Genomic DNA, 25,709 nt, shown 5'->3' with positions numbered 1-25,709 from the left:
TTCAAAACCCTCTAAGGCCTGAAATGCATAACCAGATTTGAGACCCACTGCTTTGGAAGATTTTATGACTGGAAACAAAACTCTGGAACAAGGAGTGGGGATCCATCACTATGGGAACAGAGAGGAAGATCTGATAATTTGCTGATTCCAGCACTTGCCTAGCGCTGTGCCTGGGGCATTAGTAGGCAGCCCATGAATGTCTGTGGAATAAGGAAACAATAGCACTGTATGATCAACAGCAACAGAAAATCTATTTATTATTTATTTAGGTTAAGATATAGGGTAAGATCTTTACAGATTGTATTATCCTGTCGTTCCAACAATGCTTTTTTTCCTGAGGAAAACAGTATTACTGACTTTCATGTTATAGTATATAAATTGAGGCTCAAAAAGGTTGTATGACTAAGAATACACTTGAACCGAGATTGTTTATCTCCAAAATGTGTGCTATTGACTATTCCACTCTACCACTTCTCCATTCCTTCTTTCCTGCCTTCCTTCCACAAATACTTGCTGAATGCCTAGGATGTGTCAAGAATTGTTCTAGGTGCTGGGAATGTACAATTAAAAGGGGGCAAATAGCTTCTGCCTTACAGAATTTAAATTTTTATATGAAGAGTATGAAAACACCCATTAAACATAATAAATACATACATTATGTGGGGTGCTCAGAAGCAATAAGCACTATGGAATAAAAGTGGAGCAGGGAAGGGGAATGAGCGGTATGTGAGGGGATGTCAAAGTTGCAAATGAATTGGTCAGCATGGGCCTCCTTGAGATAGTGACATCTGAACAAAGACTTGAAGAGAGAGGGAGGAAGTCATCCAGGAATCTTCTTAAGAAGCAAGGTTGCCTAGAGACAGTCCTACACTTAAGGTCTCATTTTATTGGCCAAAATTTCCATAACAAGGGAGACTACATCTTGGAATTATAGAACCGTACAACTGTGCATATGTATGTATGTATAATTTCAGACTTTAATCTGAAAATTTACTTCACTCAGCCTCTTTGCCAAGGCAAACATTCTTCCCCACCACCCTCCTTATCCTTCTCTCCTGCATCATTTGTCTCCACAGCACTCATCTCATTTGATATACTATGTATTTTACTTATTTGCTTATTTTCTTTCTGTGCCATACAACACAAATGTTACATACAGCTAAGGCAGGACCTTCTGTGCATTCTGTTTACACATATCTCCAGTACTCAGAAGGTTGTCTGACATACAGTAGAACCTCAATAAATATTGTTGCATAAATGAATCACATGCAAAACACCTGACAATTTCCTATACTGCTTGAATATCTCCTGTGCGGGTGAGCTCACTGTTTGAAAGTCAGGCCATTCCACTGATACCCTGCTTAAAAAAAAAAAAAAAAGTCTTGTTTGTATTACCTCAAGGAGTGAGAAGTGATGTGCTCACGCCAGTAGGAAATGTAGCTGGGACCCCATGTCTACATGCGCTGTCTAAGATAATCCATCAGTGAGTGGTTTCCATCATTGAATACATTTCTCATTGTCCACATTTTGCTGAGCAGAAACCTCAAGGAGTCACTCAGGAAACTAAAAACCAAAGAGATGAGTCAAAGCATGACTTCTCTAAGATCAAGATCTGGGGAGTATGTTCTAGCTCAATGACTGAAACTCAAACTGAACAATGACTAACTGGGCAAACTGTCCAACTCCCCAGTGTTAGGGATAAACCTTGACATCTCACTAACTTCATAAAATGAACATTTACTTCTGGTCACATACATTTACTTGTGGAATAGATGAACTTCCTCTATTTTGTAGGTCTGAAACTTCTCTTTCTCATCTGTAGAATAATGGCGTTGCGGATATGGAGACTTTTTGGCCTCTTTCCCAGCTTCCATTTCACCCACTTCTTTTAGCATCATGAATGTCCATCAGCAGAGAAGCCATATGGTCTGAGTAGCATTGGCCGCACTGCCCAATAAAGAAGTGGAGTCTGCTTGGCTAAAGTAGATCAGCGCACGCCGTCTCCTTGTGATGGGAGCCTTAAAGGCCCTGAGAAGGAAGCACATACTGTGTAAACAAAAAGAGAGGACTCATGGAAAGGGATACTGTCCTTAATGAGATTTTTCAAATGACTAGATCATGCCTCATATGTTTGAATTATCAATATATAGAGACCATCAATTCTTTTCTGGTTTAAGAGAGTTGAACAATGTTTTCTGTTGCTTGCAGAAGGAAGAATCCTGACACAGATGATAGAACTGCTATAACTTCCAAAGTCTCTTTCAGCTCCTAGCTCTGAGCCTCTATTTATGTCTTCTGATTGAGGATTATTTAGAATTAACCACAAAATAAATGGAAAATGAGGCTGTCCTTAAAGAGACTTTTGAACCACTACATCAAGCCTCACCTGAAGATTAGCATATATTTGGACTATTAATTTACAGACTATCAATTTCTTTTATGTTGGAGCTAGTAAGAGCAGTGTTTTCTGTTGCTTGCAACAGAAAGAATCCTTTTTTTTTTTTTTTAACTAAAAGAGTTGACAATTTTATTTTCACATTTCACAATACAAACAAAAACTGCCCTTTTTTGGTTCCACTTCCCTTCAAAACTATTCTCTCTTTGATAGGAAGGGGGAGCAAGTCTTCCTTATCATGCTGTTAAAAAAACATCCAGAGTCACGGCACCATGATCTCCTGGTGAAGCAGAACATGTAATATAAAACTGACATAAAGAGACCTCCCCTCTATCCTTATCTGTCTGGTCGAGTCATTCCAGGCCGAGTGGGCACCATCATGGGACAGGCAGGAGGTCTCATCATTGGGGGCCCAGGCATCATTGGCATTTGGCCTCCCATGGGTGGCCTCATTCCAGGAGCAGGTCCCACTGGCATCATCCCAGGAGGAGGAGGGCCCATCATTGGCATCATGGGAGGGCCCCCCATATGGGGTGCTGGCATCATACCAGGACGAGGAGGACCCGGAAGACTGGGGGGAGGTAGAATCATCGCCCCTGCAGGAGGAGGAGCAGAGAATGGAGTAGGAGGTATTTTTCCTTGTTGAAATGCAGCCGTTGTTTTGTCAATCAGGCTCTGGGCCTGCTCTTCCATCCATTTTTGATAGTAGTCTTTCACATTTTCTTTGTGTTTCCTACCACTGCAGTGTGTCTTTCTCACAGATGGAGAGTCATGGGTTAGGTACGTATCGCAGTAGTCACAATAAAACTTGGGCATGTTCTCTCCAGCAGAAAGAATCCTGTATAGATGATAGACCTAGTATAACCTCTGAAGCCCCTTTCAGTGCTAAAGCTCTGAGCCTCCATTTATGTCCGCTGATTGAGGATTATTCAGAATTAAACCCAAAATAAATTTAGAATGGCTGCCAAAGCCAGAGCAAGAGTAATCCAGAGAGATATGGCCAAGGTGAGGAAACCTTGGCAGAAAGCCTCTCTGAAGGCACATTCATCTGAGGGGAACTGATTTATGTTGGGCTCATGTCTGCAGTATTTTACAACCGTAATGGCCAGTAAATAAAAAGAAATTGTTTCTGTCAGCTTACCACCTCTCTTATCCTGAATGGAAGAAGGTGAAGTGCCCGATCTTCTAGAAATTATATAAAAGTCAACCAGGACTCCCATTCTACCTTCTCCATGCGGGAAAATGATTTTGCATTTTCAAAGTGCAACGTAGCATCATGTTAACATCTCTTAACAGAATCAGTAATGCCCATGCTTTTAACAAATGTAAACATACACTTAGGCTGTATTTCACCATGATATTTATGTTTTAAATACAAAGATACTACAATGTATTATATACATGATTAGGTTTCATCACATGACTGGGGAGTAGTAAGCACTTCTCTTTCTGTGTGCTTGGATACTAACCACACCGTAGCACAAAACTTCAGAAAACACTGTCAAAGCCATATATATACATATATGTACACAAACACACACTGTATATATACATGTATATGCTATATATACATATACCATATATACATATATAATATATATAAAAATAAGAACTGGAGGTATTTCTTTTTCTCATTTAAATGCAGACATTTTAGGTTTTAATTGAGCCAATCTCTCTTCAAAGCTGATCAATAGCTAACTGCTTGCATCCAATTTATATTTTTTGAATCGAATAATATTGAATTCTGGTTACTGAATGATTTCTTTTAGTTCACAAAGAATTATCTGACAACTCTGAAAGAATAACACATGGGATAGTATGATGTATAACTATTTCATGTAGTGCTTAAGAATAATTAATTCTGAAGCCTGTTTTCAATTTCTTATTCTATTACTTACTGGCTGTATGACCTAAAACATGTTATTTCTCTACCGAATGCCACATTTTATTTATTTGTAAAGCAGAGATGATAATAATAGTGGCACAAAGGGTTGTTCTGAGGACAAAATGTGTTATTATGTGTAAATATGTAGATCATAAACTGGTGCAACTATTGCTATTTTGGTTCCTGATACCACATTTCCATTTGTGGCAGGTATTTATAAATTTACTTCAGTTAAATAAAAAACAATTGTGAGAAAAATACTAAGTGGAAGCTTATACAGTGGCATGTAGAAATGAAAAAAAAAAAGTCAAGCATTATATTGTTACAAAAGAAAACAACCAGAAGTTATGAAGGGGAAACAATTTGAAAAGCAAATATTAAAGAAAAATATGGAATTTATAAAGATATGTATTCTGTGACTCAGGATGTACAACAATTTCCAAGCACAAACACCAAAAGTAATTCAAATAGAGGCACATTACAGAGGAACTTCAGAATACCCCATGGATCTTAAAAGAAATCAGAGAAAAATAATAGAGATGAATTTCAAAGGCAAGAAAATTAAATGCATCTCAGACTATATCACACTTCTCCCCCAGAAACCTTGTAAATCTGCAGCTCCCATTTAATGGTACTGGCCATGTTCTTCGATGAAAATGAAGAGACAGATTAAGAAAAAAGCCCAAAGGTAAAATATCAGTATTTGGTGGTCCATAACATGGAAGGAGAAAGAAGAGACCAAAGATGACAGCAAACTTTTGAGCCAAGGGACTTGAAAATCTGCTCCCTGAGAGAAAGGAGACAGCCTGGGCATGGCAAGATTATGAGGTTTTATATGAACTAATGAGTTTGTGGCAATCTATGAAACCCAAAGTACAAATATTTTACAAAGAAGAATAATAAAAATTTGAGCCTGAAACTAAGGAGAGAAGTGAAAACTTTGGAAAAGATTTAGTAGTTACGAAAACAGAGTTGGTAAGTCAAGCTGTGAGGTGAGTGGAATCACCAAGAAAACCAGCAGCAAAGAAGGGGAACAAGAAGAAAACCTTGGGGAAAACCTATAAACAAAACATCAGATGCACAGAGGGAAGCTGCAGCTAACTAATTAGAACAACCAAGTTCAATGCCATGTAAGACCGAAGATTGAAGAGATTAGAAGGATATATGGTTATATATCAATTATACTGTAAGAAGGAGAAAATTCCATTTAAAATAGATTAAATCATAAAGAGAGTACACATAGGTCAGCTGTGTAAGTGACTACTTAAAGGGCTTAAAAGTGACACAGATTCAAGTTCTGCAATATTTCTTCTCTGCCATCTTCAGCATGTGAAATAGTAGCATTCAGATGTCCGTGTTTCAAGTGTAGCATGCACACATTACAATGCTCAGTGAAAAATGAAATGTATCACCTTTGTGTCTCTTTCTATTCACAGGCCTTTCCCTATGCCCTCACTACCCTTGTTCATTTGCTTCACAGCTTATTATTCAAGGCATAGTCAAATGTGTATTTCCAAACCAATCCATGGTAAGTAGAATGGATTTTACCTACGATTCATTTAGACTCTTAGAATAAAGATCCACCATCTTTTGTGGCCACATACTCTAACAAAACTGACTATATTGGGACTCTTCCATACAGCAAGTTGAGAGCAAGGGAAGGTTTTAGGTAGAAAACAAGAATGTCTGCTAAAACGGTCAGCAGGATGAAATGATACACAGCAGTCATATAAGTCAGAAAATCACAAGAGGCCATTGGACTTGCTCTTTAGACAGATGTTATTTAGATTCCTTTTGTATTCCAGCCACTACTGCATGCCTGGAGTACAAAGATGAGCCAGGCCCAGCCCCTGCTGTTGAGGTGCCTATGGTTTAGAGAGAGAAGTATTGCAGTAAAATTATAGGACTGAAGATCAAATAGTAGAAGTACAACCTGCTTATTTTATCAAGAGTATTATACCACAACAAATTTTGAAAAAATGAATTTGCTGAAAGATAATGCAAAACTCTATTTGAGAACATTATCTTACCCAGAAAACCAACCTTTGATGTATCTATCATTCCAGTCCTAAAATATTTAGAATGCTTATCTAGATACTTTTGATTTGGAAGACAGTAAAGTCAGGGGGAAATTCTCATTGATCATATCACTTGCTAGATACAGTATTTGTACACAGTGACATTCACTTGTGGAACTATACATGCAATTTCTATAAAGTTTATTTCAATGCAACAAATATCTTGTCTTAATGATATTGGGTTTAATCTATGTTATGTTGGAGAGAGTAATACATTTTTTGCAAGTAGGTTTATAGGACATAATAAGGAAGGGATTTAAACAATATGCAACCCATAAAGTTTCTCAAGCTCTTTTACATCTATGTCTGAATTTATAAGTATAGACCAGTATGACACTAAAATTGAAAAAAAGAATCAAAATTTAACACTATGGATATTCTGTGCTGTTGATGTTTTATTTAGTTTCATAAAATTCTTATTGTTTGGCTATTAGACTAACGCTTTACTGACAAAAGTTAATTTTTATTATTTTTGTATTAATTAAAAAAATTATCTAAATTACCTCAAATCATCCAGTACAGAGAATGGTCTATTTTCTCCTTAGAACTTAGTATTCTGTCAACTTCCTTGTTTATTTTAAAGCTTTTTAATACATCAGCATGGTCACTGAAATGTGTCAACATTTAAAGAGTGCCAAAGATAAAATATTAGGCAAATGACAGATAATGTGCAGTTCTTTTGGAAATAAATAAAATAGGAAAAATCTTGACCTCAACATGCACAAATAATATTTTTTCTTTTGTTGGGTGAATACACAAAAAACTAGTTAAAATCTCTACGAGTAGAGATTTCACTCAGATACTACTCTACTGGTCCATTCAAGAAATTATAAATTACTGTGGATGCAGACTCACAACCAACTTATCAAGGAAGAAAGAGAGCTACAAGTCAGGTGTATGCAAGTAGAAACGTCATGTTTACCTTGGTAAGTGAGATTGGTTAGTGTTGATAAGAAGAAAGTTCGAATATGGTCATAAGTCAATTATTTTAAATATGTTCTACGGTGACAGCTACCCTGTCACCTTCCACCACCAAAATTCAGGGCTATACAGTTAGTTACTGGGTTAAAGTGCATACAATAGATGGACATTAATAACAACAACTAAAAAAAAATTAAAGAAGAAATTCAGAAGCCCAGTGCTGTGAATCCATTAATTCAGACAATACCTATTTATATTGGACTTGCTTGCAATTTAATTCTGCTGAATCCCATACAATGGTTCCCAGTAGTGAGGTGAGGTAGAAGAGCAATACTATGCATAATATTCAGGCGCCTTCATAATTGCATTTATAGAAAGAACAGGTTACATGAACTTATGTGTAATTAGCAATGTGTAAAGGGAATAAGGCCAGGGGGCTTGCACATTTCTTCAGTGTTGAGACCCACCACATGCAAGGCACTGTGCAAATAAAATAGTCAATGTAAATAGATACTAACATAGCAGAGAAAAATAGTCATCCAATAGCTATCATACGAGGTAAGCAATGATATCATTTAAGAGAGGCAAGTGGTAGATTGTGTTACTGGCCCCCAAAGTTCACCTGTTCCTGAATCCACAGCCTTGCCTCATCTTAGGGCCATGTGACTTTGGGCTCTTGACTTTTTACTTGGTTTATTACCTGCTTTGATTAGAAGTGTATAGGCATAAAGGACAGTGTGACAGTCCTGAGAATAGACTTTAAAAGGTCCTTTGTGTTTCTACTCACCCTTTTGTGCCTCCAGCATCAGGATGAGAAGTATATGCAATTAACTGACTTGTCCCAGAAGGAGAAGGAACAGAGCTGCATCAGCTGACCTGTATACCTGCAGTAGGAAGAAGAGTGCTGTCTAGATTAGCTGAAGCCCAGACAACCTGTAGACACATAAGCAATAATGAACTGTTGTTTTAATTAACTGAGTATTGAGGAGGTTTGTCATGCAGCATTATTTTCACAAAATGTAACCAGTAGCAAGCACAAAAAATACACAGAAATTTAAAAAAAAATTACTTCCATCTAGGGAGGTGGCTGTAGGTAGCTTTGCTTTTAATGATGGACAGATAGAACTTAGCCACTTCAAAATATTGAAGATTGGCATTTCATATTTAAAGAGAAGGGTGTGAAAAAATGTGGAAAATAGAAGATCTATATATTTGTGGACAGAGAAAGCAATCTGGGAATAACATTCTTTACTATAACTCTCTGGCCTACACGTGTGGTGGCCTTCCTTGTTCAATTTTTTGAAAATGAGGCTGGATGAAGGAGAGAATTGAGAAGGAAATAGTGTAACTTCTCTCTCTCTTTACTTTACCAAGATGACCTGGTATGATTTTCCCATTCATTTCTAGTAAGATTAAGCTGTAGATTTTTAATAGTGAGAAGAAGTCTTTCATACATTATATATTAATTATATTATGATATTATAGTATTAATAGTAATTATACTATTAATATATAGTATTATTAATAATATAATATGGCACTAAAATAGTGACAAAAGTCAATTTGTAAAATATTTGTAGAGACAATGAAGTTGCATATGATTCAGCACTCCATTGGTTTGAGGATGAGTATCTTTTACTACCTCATAATACACATTGCTAAGGGCTTGCAGGATTCTCCAATTTATGTATAATTGTGCCATTAAGGTAAATATGATGAAAATGGTAACATTACTTTAAGGAAAACTAACACTAACTGTTTTTAAAAATAATTTTCAATTAACTTACTTTGCATCTGGTTTCATTTTCATTAGTTTAATTTTATTGACAAAATACATACCCAAATTTAATTGGCTTTAAGTTGCAGGGAATTTTATAATATCATTAATGCACCATTTTTATTTGTGTGATGTAACACCTTTCATGAAAATGCTATTCAAACAAGGTCCTGAATCCTCCTATGCAAAGACAATGCTTTGAAAGTAAATTAGGCAACTTACAAAATTTTCCCTAACCTTTCAGGCTGCTAACAGATTTGGGAAGGCAAGTTTCATTTATCTGTAACAAGGTATAAATAAAATCGGTAGATAATTTCAAATGTCATTTTGGCCACTATTATTAATTTTCTACTTCTTTTCCCGTGGTTCCTGCAAGCGAGCAGTGACTAGTTGATACAACTGCATGCCTATTTCAGACTCTCATAAACTCAACCCTGGGGTATGGAGGAGAGGTGGGTTTTAGCTCATGCTCTCTGGAGTCATTGTTCGGATTGCCTTCCAGCTGTGATCAACTGGGCCAATGGCACAGGGGTAGAAAAGACCGAGAGCCAGGTTTAAGATTCAGCTTTAGGAGGTCTTTTATTACTGCACTTACTTAGCCCAGTTTTGCATTTCATGTGTTTGTGTGTATGCCCTTCAGATGGTCTCACAAATGCTAAGAAACAGCCTACCTCCCCTCAGGCATTCTTCCTTCAGCCACAGAATTTCATGACGGCATTGAGGGACATAAGGCCACAGAGGCAACACACCAAACACGGGAGAGGTGAGAGGCTAGGGACATGCCTGGGCTGTAGAGAAACACACAGAACAGATGAGGAAAGAGGACCGACCGATGGCTCTCTTTGATTGCTTGTGTATTTCTTGTCATTGGCACAGAGCCACATTTAGACAGAAACTCAAATTACAATTAGCCTTATGCCTGCTTCAAAATCTCCATCTCCATATTTGCTGTCAGGGGCTTTTGCTGTACTGGTGGACATTATTTTCAAAGGAGAACCTGCAGAGTGGTAACAGTGCCACAGCAACAATAGCAGAGAAGAAGAAGGATCTTTTGAGGAATAATATTATTTTTCTTAAATTCCTAGAAGGTAGTAGATACCAATATGGACTCCACTGAATGGAGTGAGTCCCTGTAGCTCTAAGACTTATGTCTTTGGGGTTGCTGGAGAAGAAAGGATGGTCTGTGAGGACTCAGCAGCATAGCAACTTAGACATCTAAAAAATGTTACTTTATTTTGTACCCCAAGATGGTGCAGGGGCATACACCTATAGCAAATGCCAGTGGGCATTTCAGTGGCAAATCAGATTATCTGGGAAAGGACATAAAGGAATATACATTTTTGTTATCTCGCTAAGAAAATACTAACTTTGGCATGCCTCTTGAAGGCATTGTGGCCATCATTCTTGCTTCAGGAACTTCCCATATCCACAGCCCAATACAGACACCACTACCACCAAGACACAAACACACACACACACTTTCAACCAAAAGGACTCTGGTCGTTATAGTCTTGGGGGCTATCCTCTGGTTTCTCTTCAGATCTCATAAATCTTTCACCTTTTATAGTCTTAGGGACTATACGAAAAATTATAATTTATCCTGTTGAAAAATACGTGGTTTCAGAAGTAAAGAGCAAAAAGCAAAAAACAAAACAAAAAAATCAGGAGGGAACGTGAAGGAAGCTTGCTTGAAGAGGCTTGTCCTAGGTAGATCTGCTAATATATGCTGTTCTTCCTACTGACTCCTCAAATTCCTCCCAATCATCTCCTTTGCTTAAAATACTTCATTTTCTTTTGTTACATGGAATGAAATTCCACTGGAGAGAAATTAATCTCATAAAAAACACTTCTGGCAGGTTTATCAGGTGCTCACTCACATATTCATGCAGCTCACTGTAAAGGCTTAGTTAGACTCTTGACACTTCCAGCTTCCAGAGAGGACTACAGGTGATTCATTCAGATGGCTTTTCTTCTCACCACTGCACCAAGAAAAGAACTGATTTTGCCATGGTTTGCCTCTTTAATGCCTTCCTAAATAATGTAAAGATGAAGATCTTATTAGATATCTATGCTGCATAACAAATTACCCCAAAAAGTAATGACTTCAAAAGAACAATATTTGTTTTCTCATAGTATGTGTAGGTCAGGAATATGGGTGTGGTTCAGCAGGGTCTTTTGCCTTAGAATCTCTCACGACGCTGCAGTCAAGGAGTTGCCCAGGGCTGTGGTTTCATCTCAAGGCTGCAGTGGAGAAGGATCTATATCCAGGCTTCCTAACATGATTTTTGGCATAATTCATTTTTTTGCAGACTTAGACTGAGGACTTCAAGTGCTTGCTGGCTTGTGTTTGGAGACTTCCCCCAGATCCACATGTCTTGTCCTTTCCACAAGGGAGATCATACTACAGCAGCTTGATTTGTCAGAGCGAGCAAGCGGGAAGAGCCAAGAGAAGACACCCAAGATTTAAATCACCATTTTTTGTAACCCAACATTGGAAATAATATCTCATCATTTTTGTCATATATTCTCTTCATTAATAGCAAGTCAATAACCTCAGCCCACACTCTAGAGCAGGGAATTACACAGGGTGTGAATACCAGGAGGCAAGAATCACTGGGAACCATTAAAGGTTGTCTACTACAGGGATAGGCCAATTTTAGAGGATGGAGGCCTAGAGGAAAATGAATTAAGGGGTCTTGGTGGAGAATTTAGAAAAATACAAAGACCTAGGTACCAACAAACTGCAACCACATTCCCCAAAGCAACTGTTTACGACTGCCCTTGGAAAAAAATTACTGTTATTATCTCCAATTTATGACAGAACAACCCTGAATCTGTGCAATGATGCACAGCCCATAGGGGTAATGCTAGAATATGGATCAGGGCACTTTGACCCAACGGCCTACTTTTCACCACTGCACTCCCCTAGAAGGAGGAAAGCAGGAAATGTTGCAGAGAGCTGTCATACCGTCAAGAGTAAGTCATTCTGTTTGTTAGATATTATTGTAAGTGCTATTGAACAAGAAAAGAAATTTTTTTTTCCCTCCCCCTTCCATCAGGGTTTCATGCTTCAAGACAACTTGAATTGGCATTGTTCATACCAGGTTTTAATTTGCATTTTTCTAATGGCTAATAATGTTGACCATATTTTCATGTTCTTATTTGCTTTGGCAAAATGTCTTTTGGTGTTTTCTTTTTTAATTAGATCGTCCATGGCTTTTGTCCTTGTGTTCTAATGTTGATTCTTGAGGGTTCTTCATATACTCTAGATACTAGTCCTTTTTCAGATATGTGTTTGTAAATATTTTCCTCCTGCCTGTAGCTTGTTTTTTTTTTTTTAATCCTCTTCATATGGACTTTTGTAGAGAAAAAGGTTTTAATTTTAGTGAGATCCAATTTATAAAATTTTTCTTTTGATTTATTGTGTTTGGTTTTTTTTTTTTATTTCAGCTTATTATGGGGGGGTACAAAAGTTCAGGTTACATACATTGCCCATGTACCGCCTATCCCCCCAAGTCAAAGCTCCAGGCGTGTCCATTCCCCAGACGGTGCGCAACACACTCATCATGTAGGCATACACCCATCCCCTCCCCCCACCCCCCACCTCAGTCTGATATCCGATTGGTATCATTCCCAGATGTGAATTTAGGTGATGATCAGGGAAACCAATTTTCTGGTGAGTACATGTGATGCTTGTTTTTCCATTCTTGGGATACTTCACTTAATATAATGGATTCCAACTCTCTCCAGGAGAATCAAAGAGATGTCGTATCACTGTTGTTTCTTATAGCTGAGTAATACTCCATGGTATACATATACCATAATTTACTAATCCAATCCTGAACTGATGGGCATTTGGATTGTTTCCACATCTTTGTGATTGTGAATTGTGCTGCTATAAACATTCGGGTGCAGGTGTCTTTGTCATAGAATGACTTATGTTCTTTTGGGTAGATGCCCAATAATGGGATTGCTGGATGGAATGGTAGGTCTATTTGAATCTGTTTAAGGTATTTCCATAATGCTTTCCACAGGGGTTGCACTAGTTTGCAGTCCCACCAGCAGTGCCAGACTTCAAACTATACTACAAGGCTGTGGTTCTTAAAACTGCCTGGTATTGGCACAAGTGCAGGGACACAGACCAGTGAAACAGAACAGAAAATCCAAATATGAAACCATCCTTGTATAGACACCTAATCTTTGACAAAGCAGACAAAAACATACTCTGGGGACAAGAATCCCTATTCAATAAATGGTGCTGGGAAGATTTATTGTGCTTTTGTTGTCATGTTTAAAAACCCTTTGCCTGGACCTAGATCCTAAAGATTTTCTCCTATTATTTTCTAAAAGGTTTATGTTTTGTGTTTAAAATTTAGGTACATGATTCCTTTTCATAGATTTTTATCCATTAAATACTGTATAAAGTGTGACCCGTAGGTGGAGGCTTGTTATTGTGTCTATGGATGTTCAATTACTTCAACTCTATTTGTATAAAAGGCTCTGTATCTTTCATTGATTTGCTTTTGTACTTAAGTTAAAAATTAGTTGTGCATATGCTTTGGGACTATTTCTAGGTTCTCTGTTTTGTTCCTTTGACCTATGCATCAATCTCTCTGCAATACAACACTGTCTTAAATATTGTAGGTATACACTAAGCCTAAATATCAGGTATAATAATCCCTCCCACTTTCATCTTTGTCAAGATGATTTTCATTATTCTAGGACCGATATTTTTCCATACACATTTTAGAAAAAGCCTGTCAATGCTTATAATGAGACTTGGGATTCTGATAGGTATTGCAATAAATCTATTGATAAATGGGGAGAACTGATGTCTTTACCATGTTGAGTCTTCCCCATCATGAACGCAATCTGTCTCTCCATTTGTCCAAGTCTTTGAGTTTTTGTAATCGATGTTTTGCAATATTCAGCATACACACCTTGCACACATTTTTTTAATGGGGTACCTAAGCATTTCCTTATCTTTAGTGTGATTATAAATTGTACTGTTTTTATTTCAGTTTCCACGTTTGTTGTTAGTATATAGAAATGTGATGATTTTTTATGGGTTGACCATATATGCTGAAATCTTGCTGAATTCATTTATTAATTCTAGGAGTTTCTCATGGGTTATTTGGATTTTCTATGTAGATAACCATGTTGTCTACAGACAGAGACATTTTTATTTCTCCCGTCCTCATCTTGTGTGCATTACTGCAGTTGCCAAAACCTCCAGCACTATATGGAATAAGAGTGGTAAAAGTGAATATCCTTGCCTTCTTTCCAATCTTAAGGGAAAAACATTCAGTTTTTCACAATAAAGTACGATGTTAGCTGTAGGTGTTTTATAGTTGCTCATTATTAAATTGAAGTAGTTCCTCTCTATTCCTAATTTGCTCAGTGTCTTTAACATGAATGAGTGTTTAATGCTTTTTGCTGCATCAACTAATAGGATTATATAATTTTTCTTCTTTAACTTGTTATGTGGTAGACTTATATTGATTTATCTTTTTTTTCTTTTTTTTTTTTCTTTCTTCTCTTTGTAGTAGTATAATACAGTTTTTGTTAGGAAGAGAAATGGTCAACTTAAATGGCAGCAAATGGAGTGAATAAGGAAACTTCCTGTTATCACAAATACACGACCTTCATAATATACTATATAGTAGGCATCTTCAATATGCAACCTCAGTCCAGAAATGCCAGGTACTTTTTCATTCAACCTAATACATCTAGGATACCTACTAAAAAGAAATGCATTAAGAGCATGAAAATTTTGTTTATTGAAAGAAAACCCTTGAAGAAGAGCAAGGGAGAGAATGTAGAAATTATGAAGCTATGCAGAACACTTTTTAATTATAATTAAATATATGTTCATATCTTTATAGTAATACAAAACACATTCACTTGCAGAATTGATTCAGATTGCTGAAATACTATATACATTTTAGACCCCTACATAAACATTTGGAAATTACTTCTATTTATATGAAATAAAGCTATGAATACTTTTCTACAGTAGTACCTGCACACCGGGAAGACCAAAACAAACACAAATCAAGCAATAGAGTTTTCTTAAAGCTATGGTGTGAAAAGACTATAAATTGCTGATTCCATATGGAGTGGGTTTTATTGTTGTTGTTGTTACAGGAAAGTCAAGTTGATTAAGAAATGGAGATGTGTAAAATGGTTTCTCTGGGAGAGAAAGGATGACACCTTGTATACATTTAGTTTTCTGCTTCTTATGCCACAATACATTCTTTCCTGTGCTGTCTGATGTCCACAATATTAGGTTGTCTCTAACTAACTTCATGATAAGGCTTCTGTGTTTGTATGAGTCTATATTCAGTGTATCAAATTCTGTGATAGCCTCATCAAAAGTCATTTTAGCCAATGTGCAGGAAAGCTCTGGGTTATTATGGATCTTGTAGTAAAATATAGAAACATTAGGAGTCAGCCCCAGGCAGATTGAGCATGTGGGTTTCATCTCTTTCTTATTTGTATCAAACACCTCTTGGTAAACTCCTTGGAAATTGTATGCCATTTGTTTTTGAATATCACCACATGCAACTTCAGCAAGGTACCAGAAGTAATCTCCCTTCATCTCCATATACACAACCTTAACTCTGTGGAGTTGCACTGGCTGTTACATACTTACTCACCAATTTGAATTCTAGTGTTCAATTTTCATAAAGTGACTTGTGTGTTGCTTCCACCCTGGAGTTTCAGCCAGGTGTCATAGCTCTTTGTCAGATGCCACTAGCTCTCTACACATTGACTGAGTTTTGAAGGATGAGCCAGTCTTTCATACCTGGACCAGATCCCATTGAGTCATGGTATATAACTCCTTGTATACATCTTTGGATTCAGATTGCTAATATTTTGTTGTAGATTTTTGTATCTAAATTTATGAGATATATTGATCTGTAGTTTCCTTCCTCCCTCCTTCCCTCTCTTCTTCCTTCCTTTCCTCCTTCCTTCCTTCCTCCCTTCATCCCTTCCTTCCTTCCTTCTTTCCTTTCTTCTTTTTTTTGTACTTTGTCTGATGTTGTAGCAGAGTAGCACTGGCCTCTTAAAATGAGTTTGGCATATAACCTCTTCTATTTTCTGGAGGATTGTGTAGGGTGGGTGTTATTTCTCCTTTAAACTCTTGGTAGAATCCTCCAGTTTAATAATCTAGACCTGGTGATTTCTTTTTCAGTAGTGTTCTAGTTACAAATTCAATTTCTTTAATGGTCATGGGACTATTTAGATTATTTATTTTATCTTTGTTGAGTTCAGGCAATTTGTGATTTTTCAGCAATTGATCCATTTCTTCTAAGTCATCAAATTTCTGAGCAAAAACTTGTTGGTAGTATGTATATATTTTTGATTGCTGCAGGGTCTGTAGTGATATCCTTTTTCATTCCTAATACTGGCAATTCTTTCCTTCTCTCTTTTTATTTTTGTCAGTCTTGCTATAGTTTTACCAATTTTATTAGTTTTTATAGGAATCAGCTCTTTGTTTCATTTACTTTATTGTTTTCTTTTAATGTTTAAAAAATCTGCTTATATTTATTTCCTTTCTTCTGCTTTCTTTGGATTTATTTTGTTCTTCATTTACTATTTCCTTGAGATAGGAGCTTAGATTATTGATTTGAGATCTCATTTCTAACTTAAGCATTTAGTTTTAATATTTTCCTGTCAATACTGTTTTAGCGCAGCCCACATATTTTGAAATGTTGCGTTTTCATTTTCACTAAATACCATATATATTTTGAATTTTTGTTTGAACTTCCTCTTTGACCATAATTATTTACAAATTTGTTTTTAAATTTCTATTTGTTTAGAGATCTTTCTGTTCTCTTTTTGTTATTGCTTTCTAGTTTGATTCCGTTATGGTCAGAGAACATACTCTTGATTTTATTCCAAGTTTGCTAAGGTTTGTTTTATGGCCCCAAATATGGTACATCTTAGTGAATATTTCATAGGCATTTGAAAAAAAATAGGCATTCTACAGTTGTTTTAAGTAGAATGATTATACATAAATATAAATATGCACACAACACATATCCACACACGCACATATATAGGTACATATATATATATATACATACGTCCATATTTATTTGTGTATGTGTGTTTGTATATAGTAATTCTTGTTGGTTGATTATGTTATTGACATCTTCTATATCCTTGTTCAGTTTTCTATCCAGTAGTTCTATCAGTTTCTGAATTCTGAGAGGAGGATGATAAAGTCCACTTATGCAATTGTGGATTTGACTATTGTTCCACTCAGCTGTATTGGTTTTTACTTTACATATTGTGAGTATGTCTGTTGTTTGGTATATACAGATTTAGGCTTGTCATTAATATATCTTCCTGCTGGATTGAGCCTTTCATCATTGTGTAACATAATGTCTTTCTAAGTTTCTAGAGATTTTCTTTGCTCTGAGGTATATTTTATCAGATATTAATATAGCCACTTCTGCCTTTCTTATGAATGTTTTCATTGATATGTGGGAAAAACTCTTCTTCAGGAATGAAGCAGAAATAAAGATTTTCTTAGAGAAGGAAAAACTAAAAGTACTTTTTGCTAGAAGACCCAGTATAAAGGTTGGCTAAAAACATTCTTCAAACAAAAATGATAAAATAAAGAATCTTCAAACCAGAAAAGAAGAAGGAACCACAGAAAGAGCATCAATGTAGGTACATACAATAGACTTTCATCTTATGAGTTTTATAAAGTATATTTGATAATTATAACAAAACTTATAACACCATCTTATACTAGATAATGATGTTTAAAAGTGAGGAGAATAAAGAAACCTAATTCCTGGTTGGCAGTTCTTTTCATTCGGTATTCAAAAAAATGTTATAACACTCCTTCTGGCCTCTGCAATTTCAGATGAGAAATATTGACATCAACTGGCATTCCCCTGTAGGTAATGTTTCCTTTCTCTCTGGCTGCTTTCAGAACTTTTCCTTTGTCTTTTGTTTTCAGAAGTTTATTCATGATATGTTTTGGCATAAATTTCTCTACATTTAACCTCTTTCGGTTATTTCTTTCTTGAAGGTTTGTATCTTTTGCCAAAGTTGGGAAGTTTTCAGCTATCATTTCTTTGAATACTTTCAACCCCATTCTCATTTTCTTCTTCTTTTGGGGCTGTGTTACCATAAATGTTGGAGCATTAGCTATGTTCCCACAGGTCCCTGAGGCTCCGTTCTCTGCCTTGTCCTTCTCTTCTTCCACCTCTTCCTCCTCCTCCTCTTCCTCTCCCTTCTGCTTCTTTTTATCTACTTTTCCTCTATTTTTCAAATTGGGTGAATTATACTGATTTGTCCTTATGTTCCTTTATTCTAACCTCTGTCATCTCCACTCCACGTTGAGCCTACACAATGAGTTTTTCTTTTTTAATTTCTGATATTGTATTTTCCTTTTTTATAATTTTCTTTCTTTCTGTTCTTTTTTTTTTTTTTTTTTTTTTTTTCCTGAGACAAGGTTTTGCTCTGTCACCCTGGCTAGAGTGCAGTGGCATCAACCTAGCTACTGCAACCTCAAACTCCTGGGTTTGAGCAATCTTCCTGCCTCAGCCTCCTGAGTAGCTGAGACAATAGGTGCACACCACCATGTCCAACTAATTTTTATATTTTTTGTAGAGATGGGATCTTGCTCTTGCTCAGGCTGGTCTTGAACTCCTGACCTCAAGCAATCCACCAGCCTCAGGCTCCCAAAGTGCTAGGGTTATAGGCCCAAGCCACCATGCCAGGCCTATAATTTTCCTTTGGTTTCTTTTTATAATATAGCTTCTGTAAATTTTTGGTGATTTTTTTCCATTTGTTTCAAGAGAATTTGTAATTGATTGTTGAGAATTTTCATAAATAGTTGCTTTAAAATCCCCATCATACAATTTCAATGTTTAGCTTATCTCAGCGTTGATGGCTGTGAATTGACTGTCCTTTATCATTCAAACTGTGATCTTCTTAGTTCCTGACATGATGGGTGATTTTTAGTTGTATCCTGGAGATGTCTATTGTACTAGGAGAACTGGGATCCTATTTAATCTTTCATTTCAGCAGGTAGTCTCCCTGTTTAGATGTAACATGCTGATTTTAGTTTACACTGTGAGCTGAGGTTCCCTCATAGCTTAATTTTCAGAGCCTTGGTGCTGTTATTTTGGTTTGTGTGTTAGTTTGGTCTGATGCACCTGGGGTGCCGACTGGTTCTTGCTGTTGCTGCCTGAGGAAGGACATAAAAATTTACTTAGGAGGGGCCTCTGGGTGTCTCTTGGTGGAGGAAAGGACTCCCAGGTTTCCTCTCTAGATACTCATTTATGATTGGATCCCCTGTTGCAGCCCCCACCCCAGCTGCCTCACTGTGCTCTACCTAGAGGAGGTGGGTATCAGGCCCATACAGGAAAAAAGGAACCCCTGGGTCAGGACGTTCTTCCATGTCTGGGTTCCTCCAGCCAGGTCTGTCTACACTGGAGTCCCCTGGTGCAGGCAGGAAGTCTGAAGTCTGCAAGGGGTATCCTTGTCAGGAGCTTGCTGTGTTCTTAAAAGAGGGAGGTAAGAAGGTGAGAGTCAGAGAAGGAGATGTGACCACAGAAGCAGACGTGGGTGTGATGTGAAGAAGAGGCCACAAGCCAAGGAAAGTAAGCAGCTTCTTGGTTGCCTTTTTACGGTCTGAATATTTGTATACCTCCCAAATTTGTATGTTGAAACCTAATCTCTAAGGTGGTGGTATTAGGAGGTGAGGCCTTCTGGGTGGCAGAGCCCTCATGGATGGAATTAGTGCTCTTACAGAAGGGGCCCCAGAGAGCTCTCTCACACCTTCTGCCATATAAGTTCACAGGTAGAAGACAGCTGTCTAGGAGCCTAAATCTGTGTCCCCACCAGACACAAAACCTGCCAGGTCCTTGATCTTAGATTCCCCATGCCTCCAGAACTGTGAAAAATAAATGCTTGGTTTTTTGTAAGCTACCCAGTCTATGGTATCTTTTCCATAATAGCCCGAGTGGACTAAGATTGTGTTCTTGTGCTGTTTCTTAGCTTATAGTTGTATTTAGTTATACTTAAAAATTTTTAATTTAGGGGAAGAACAGGAAGAAATGGTTCTATATCATCTTGTCCTAACCACATTTTTCAACAATAATTTTTCAGTCTGAACATTGTTCTGAGTATTTAAAATCAAGTGTCAGTAAATATGACATCTAAGTTGGACAGGGAAAACTATATAGCATCAGCCTTTGCCACTCACTGTCATCATATTTTAGATATGTCAAGACAAAGAGGCACTCATGTAATTAAATCCACAATGAAAAATCTTAAAATTCTTTTCAAAAAACAGTTTAACTTTGTCACTATATAACTCTGTATGCATTTTATTCTCCCAGAGGAGGGAAGCAATAAATCCAGACAAAAGAAGAAGGCACATGAACTTATCTAACAAGTGAATGTGACATAAGATATACTAGAACTAATTTCTAGATTGTTAGCAATTCTGATTGGCTTTAAATGGCCACATCTAACCAATCTAACAAGTTTCATTTGAGAGCACTACCAGGAAGGGCTACGTAAGAAAGATTTTTAAGAAAACTGTGTATAGAGATCAAAGATGGCGGAGTGGTGGTGACGGCCTGAATCTGCGCTCCCGGGGAGGAAGGCATCGATCCGGACCTGCCACAACGCTAGAAGACCGCTCCCACACAGGAACAGCGGTGTGAATCCACGGAGAATCAGCGTGGGACAAACAGAGCGAGTGAGGTCTGAGGTGAACGAATATTAGGAACGCGGGACAGACACTAGCCAGCGGAGCGCGGGTCGGATACACCCGCCCCCAGCCGGGGCGGGAGCAGCCTCTCGGGAAAGCGGCTTGCCCTCCGCTCCCAGTTGAATAGAGCCCTGACCCAGGCCAGCGCAGAATCACTGAGGGATACGTGGCGCATTGCAGACAGGAGGCTTTTTTGCGAAATTACCTTAGAACCTGGGGGATCTCAGCTGAGACAGCGCTTGGCGAGGAGGGACGGATCTGCCCCAGGGCGGAAAAACACAAAAGACTCCCGGACAGCAAATAGCGTCGTACCCCGTGCTGCCTTTTTCGGCAGTTCTCCAGCCGGTCACCCCCGGTGCGTGTTCTTGCTGGCCAGCCCCTGGGCAGTGGCGGTCTCTGCCTGCCGGGGAGCCGGTCCCCTCCAGCCCCGGAGCTCGGCAGGCGCCATCTTGAAAGCGAGGGCGAAACGGCTCGGGAGCCAAAAAGTGCCCAGCGGCTCTTTTTGCCCGTGCTTCCTTTTTTGGCAGTTCTCCAGCCGGTCACCCCTGGTGCGTGTCCTTGCTCGCCAGCCCCCGGGCAGTGGCGGTCTCTGCCTGCCGGGGAGCCGGTCCCCTCCAGCCCCGGAGCTCGGCAGGCGCCATCTTGAAAGCGGGGGCGAAACCGCTCGGGAGCCAAAAAGTGCCCAGCCGCTCTTTCTGCCCGTGCTGCCTTTTTTGGCGGTTCTCCAGCCGGTGACCCCCAGTGCGCGTCCTTGCTCGCCAGCCCCCGGGCGGTGGCGGTCTCTGCCTGCCGAGGAGCCGGTCTCCTCCAGCCCCGGAGCTCTGCAGGCGCCATCTTGAAAGCGAGGGCGAAACCGCTCGGGAGCCATAAAGTGCCGAGCGGCTCTCTCTGCCCGGCGCCCTCCGCTGGTCTCTGAACCAACGCCAGGAGTGCGGGATATGCCGGGGCCGTGCTCGGGGTGAAGGGGCAGAGCTGCGCTAAGGCACAAAAAAAAAAAAAAAAAGAAAAAAGCCCACGAACAAGAAGAATAGGCTCGCCGAACTGTATATTTTATTCTTGGTAAATTTCTTCTGGGTTTTGTTTGTTTGTGTTTGTGTTTGTGTTTGGTTTTTTTGGTTTTTTTTTTTTTCCTTTTCTTTTCTTTTTCTTTTTTTTTTCCGGCGGCTCACGAGCCGGACAGCCCCGGCGGGCACCTTTGCCCTCTGGGCCTCTGGCTGCCGCGCCTTTTTGAGCGCGGAGGTTGGACCCCCACCACCCTCGGAGCTGTGCGGGCGCGCAGACACCATCTTGAAATCCACTGCGAAACCGCCCAGGACCCAGCAGGGCAGGCATGAAGGGGCGGAGCTGCGCTAAGGCGTAAAAACAAAAACATTTAATGGCCGCTCCGGACCCAGCCGAGCGGAAGTGAAGGGGCGGAGCTGTGCTAGGCGTAAAACAAACAAACAAACAAAAAAAATTGAGTCGCTGAATTATATACTTCAGATTTGTGTATCTTTCTGCCTTGCAGTGTGGTGAGGTGCTATGTAGTTTGTTTTTGTTCATTTTTGTTGGCGTTTTTGGTGTTTTTTGGTTTGGCTTTTTGCGTTTTTCTTTTTTTTTCTTTTTTTCTTTTTTTTTTTTCTCTTTTTCTTTCTTTTTCTTCTTTTTTCTTTTTTCTTTCGTTTTCTCCTCTTTCTTTTCTTTCTTTCCTTTTCTTTTTTCTTTTCTTTTTTTTTTTTTTTCCTTCTCTTTCTCCTCTCTTTTCGCCTTCTAACTGGGGACCCACAGTGAGCTTCGGAACGGGCCAGGTCCCTGGCTCTGGTACATACCGGATCCTGAGCAGTCACCCCCAGGGCCGGAGATCTGCGGGCACGCAATCGCCATTCTAGGGCCCACAGCCAAGTCACTGCGGAGCAATAGGGTACCAAGAGGCTCCCTGGACGGCCCTCTCCCCTGGTCCACGGACCTTATATAGGATCCCCACGGAAGTGTAAACACTGAATACTTCTCCAGAAGTGAGAGTGTGGAACCTGATCCCTGGGAACATTGGACCAAGATAGACTTTTGCCCGTGGGAGCTACAGCAACTGGGGCGCTGAGCAAGCGAAGTCACCGTCCTCTCCCCATAGCTAGTATCTTGCCTGCAGATAGAGTCAGAAACCTCCCTTATAGAGGAAGAACCAAAGGGAAACAAACAAGCAAAGAGAATTTCGGTCTACTATTAGTGTGGACCCTGCCTGCCTTCTGAAAGACCACAACACAGTGTTCTAACTCACCAAAGCGGTCTTGGATCACTCCAATCCTCTAGGATTGGACCCATCAGAAGCAGTCCCCCAACGGAAACAGAAAAATCTCTAAACAATACACAACAGTCTCCCCCTCTTGCCAAAAGAAGCAACATACCTAGACTGTTTCACAGCCTAAGAATAGAGCACAAAGAGTCCTGTTAACCAGACTAAATCTATAAGTAAAGATCCAACGATAAATCTAGATGGGAAGGGCCCAGCGAAAAAACACGGAGAGCACAAAGAATCAAATGGAAAGCTCATCCCCAAAAAGAAATACCAGCTCCCAACCATCTGACACAAACCAGACTCAAAACACGAACATGTCACAGGAAGAATTCCAATTATGGATTATAAACAAGCTGAATAATATACAAGAATCAATGGATAAACAACACAAGGAAAACACACAAAAAATACAGGATTTGGAGGAAAAATTCACTAAAGAAATTGAAATATTGAAGAAAAATCAAACTGAACTCTTAGAAGTAAAGAATTCACTCAAAGAGCTACAAAACACTGTGGAAAGTCTCAAGAGCAGGGTAGATCAAACAGAGGAAAGAATCTCAGAAATTGAAGATAACTCCTTCCAACTAAATAAGTCAGTCACAGAGATAGATCGAAAAAGTAAGAGAAATGATCTGAGTCTTCTAGAAATGTGGGATTATGTGAAGAAACCTAACTTGAGAGTTATTGGCATTCCTGAGGGTGAAGAAGATAATAAGCAAGGGTTGGACAAGCTATTTGAAGACATAATCGAGGAAAATTTTCCAGGCCTTGCCAATACTCTAGACATACAGATTCAAGAAGCTCAAAGGACCCCTGGGAGATTCATAGCAAATAGGAAAACACCACGCCACGCAGTCATCAGGCTGACCAAAATATCCACTAAAGAGTCACTTCTCCGAGCTGTAAGGAGAAAGAAACAAGTAACTTACAAAGGAAAACCCATCAGAATTACGCCAGATTTCTCAGCTGAAACCTTACAAGCAAGAAGAGGTTGGGGCCCCATTTTCACGCTTCTGAAACAGAATAATGCCCAGCCTAGAATCTTGTACCCAGCTAAGCTAAGTTTTCTATACGAAGGAGAAATCAAGACATTCTCAGATAAACAAAGATTGAGGGAATTCACCAAGACAAGACCAGCCCTCCAAGAAGTACTCCAAAGAGAATTACACACGGATCAGCACAAGAAAGAGCCACGAATATAAAACTACTCAAGAGCTAAAGATCAAATTCCAGATACCACAATGGCCCAGGAGAGAAAACATCACAATGAAGTTCTACCCAACAAGCTGAACCAAAAACTGTCTCACTTATCAGTTTTCTCAATAAATATGAATGGCTTGAACTCCCCGTTCAAGAGACATAGACTGGCCCAATGGATAAAAAAATACAATCCAAGTATCTGCTGTCTTCAAGAAACTCACCTAACCTGCAAAGATGCATTTAGACTGAAAATAAAAGGACGGAAATCGATATTTCAAGCAAATGGTAACCAAAAGAAAGCTGGTGTGGCAATCTTAATTTCCAATAACTTAGCTTTCAAACCAACAAAAATAATAAAAGACAAAGATGGCTACTACATACTGATTAAAGGCACAATTCATCAAGAAGCCATGACTATACTCAATATATATGCACCCAACCTAGGTGCACCTAGATTCATAAAGCAAACCCTACTAGATCTCAACCAAATGATAGATAACAATACTGTAATAGCTGGAGACTTTAACACCCCACTGACAGTACAGGACAGATCCTCTAAACAGAAAATAAACAAAGACATAATGGATCTAAATAGAATGCTAGAACAAATGGGCATGGCTGACATCTATAGGACATTCTACCCAAAGTCCACAGAATATACATTCTTCTCATCAGCTCATGGGACATTCTCTAAGATTGACCATGTCCTAGGACATAAATCATGTCTTCAAAAATTCAAAAAAATAGAAATTATACCATGCATCTTCTCAGATCACAGTGGAATAAAAGTAACAATGATCACAAACAGAAACCCTCACTCTTACTCAAAGTCATGGAAGCTAAATAACCTTCTCCTGAATAATTATTCTATAAAAGAAGAAATCAAGATGGAAATCAAAAATTTCTTTGAATTAAATGACAATGGAGATACAACTTATCAAAATCTATGGGATGCAGCTAAAGCAGTCCTGAGAGGAAAATTCATATCCATAAATGCCTATATCAAAAAGACAGAAAACATGCAAATAGACAACCTAACGAATAGACTCAAAGAACTGGAGAAAGAAGAACAGAACGATCCCAAACCCAGCAGAAGGCGAGAAATTACTAAGATCAAATCAGAACTAAATGAAAAGGACAACAAAGAAACTATAAGGGAAATTAATAAAACAAAAAGTTGGTTCTTTGAAAAGATAAACAAAATAGACACACCTCTGGCTAGACTAACCAAGAGCACAAAAGTAAAATCTCTAATAACCTCCATTAGGAACATGAAAGGAGAAATCACAACCGATGCTACAGAGATACAAGATATCATCTATGAATTCTACAAAAATCTTTATGCACACAAACTGTAGAACGTGGAGGAAATGGACAAATTTTTAGAAACACATAGTCTTCCCAGGCTCAACCAGGAAGAAATAGAGTACCT

At 38.7% G+C, this 25,709-nt stretch overlaps 1 protein-coding gene across 1 annotated transcript; it reads right to left on the bottom strand.

The window, feature by feature from the left end:
* Positions 1–2,530: 2,530 nt before the first annotated feature.
* LOC138387011 (U1 small nuclear ribonucleoprotein C-like) lies at positions 2,531–3,215 on the bottom strand. Its single transcript, XM_069473841.1, has one exon. It carries the CDS (start codon positions 3,209–3,211, stop codon positions 2,732–2,734), a length of 480 nt encoding a protein of 159 aa, XP_069329942.1. The 5' UTR covers positions 3,212–3,215; the 3' UTR covers positions 2,531–2,731.
* Positions 3,216–25,709: the final 22,494 nt, after the last annotated feature.

The sequence above is a fragment of the Eulemur rufifrons genome, chromosome 7, assembly GCF_041146395.1.
Source record: "Eulemur rufifrons isolate Redbay chromosome 7, OSU_ERuf_1, whole genome shotgun sequence".
NCBI classification, from domain to species: domain Eukaryota; kingdom Metazoa; phylum Chordata; class Mammalia; order Primates; family Lemuridae; genus Eulemur; species Eulemur rufifrons.
The sequence above is the reverse complement of the archived record's forward strand: the minus strand, read 5'-3'. Positions and strand labels throughout refer to the sequence as shown.

Coding starts and splice junctions, on each gene's coding strand:
- LOC138387011 (XM_069473841.1), bottom strand. CDS start 3,211: ATGCCCAAGTTTTATTGTGACTACTGCGATACGTACCTAACCCATGAC.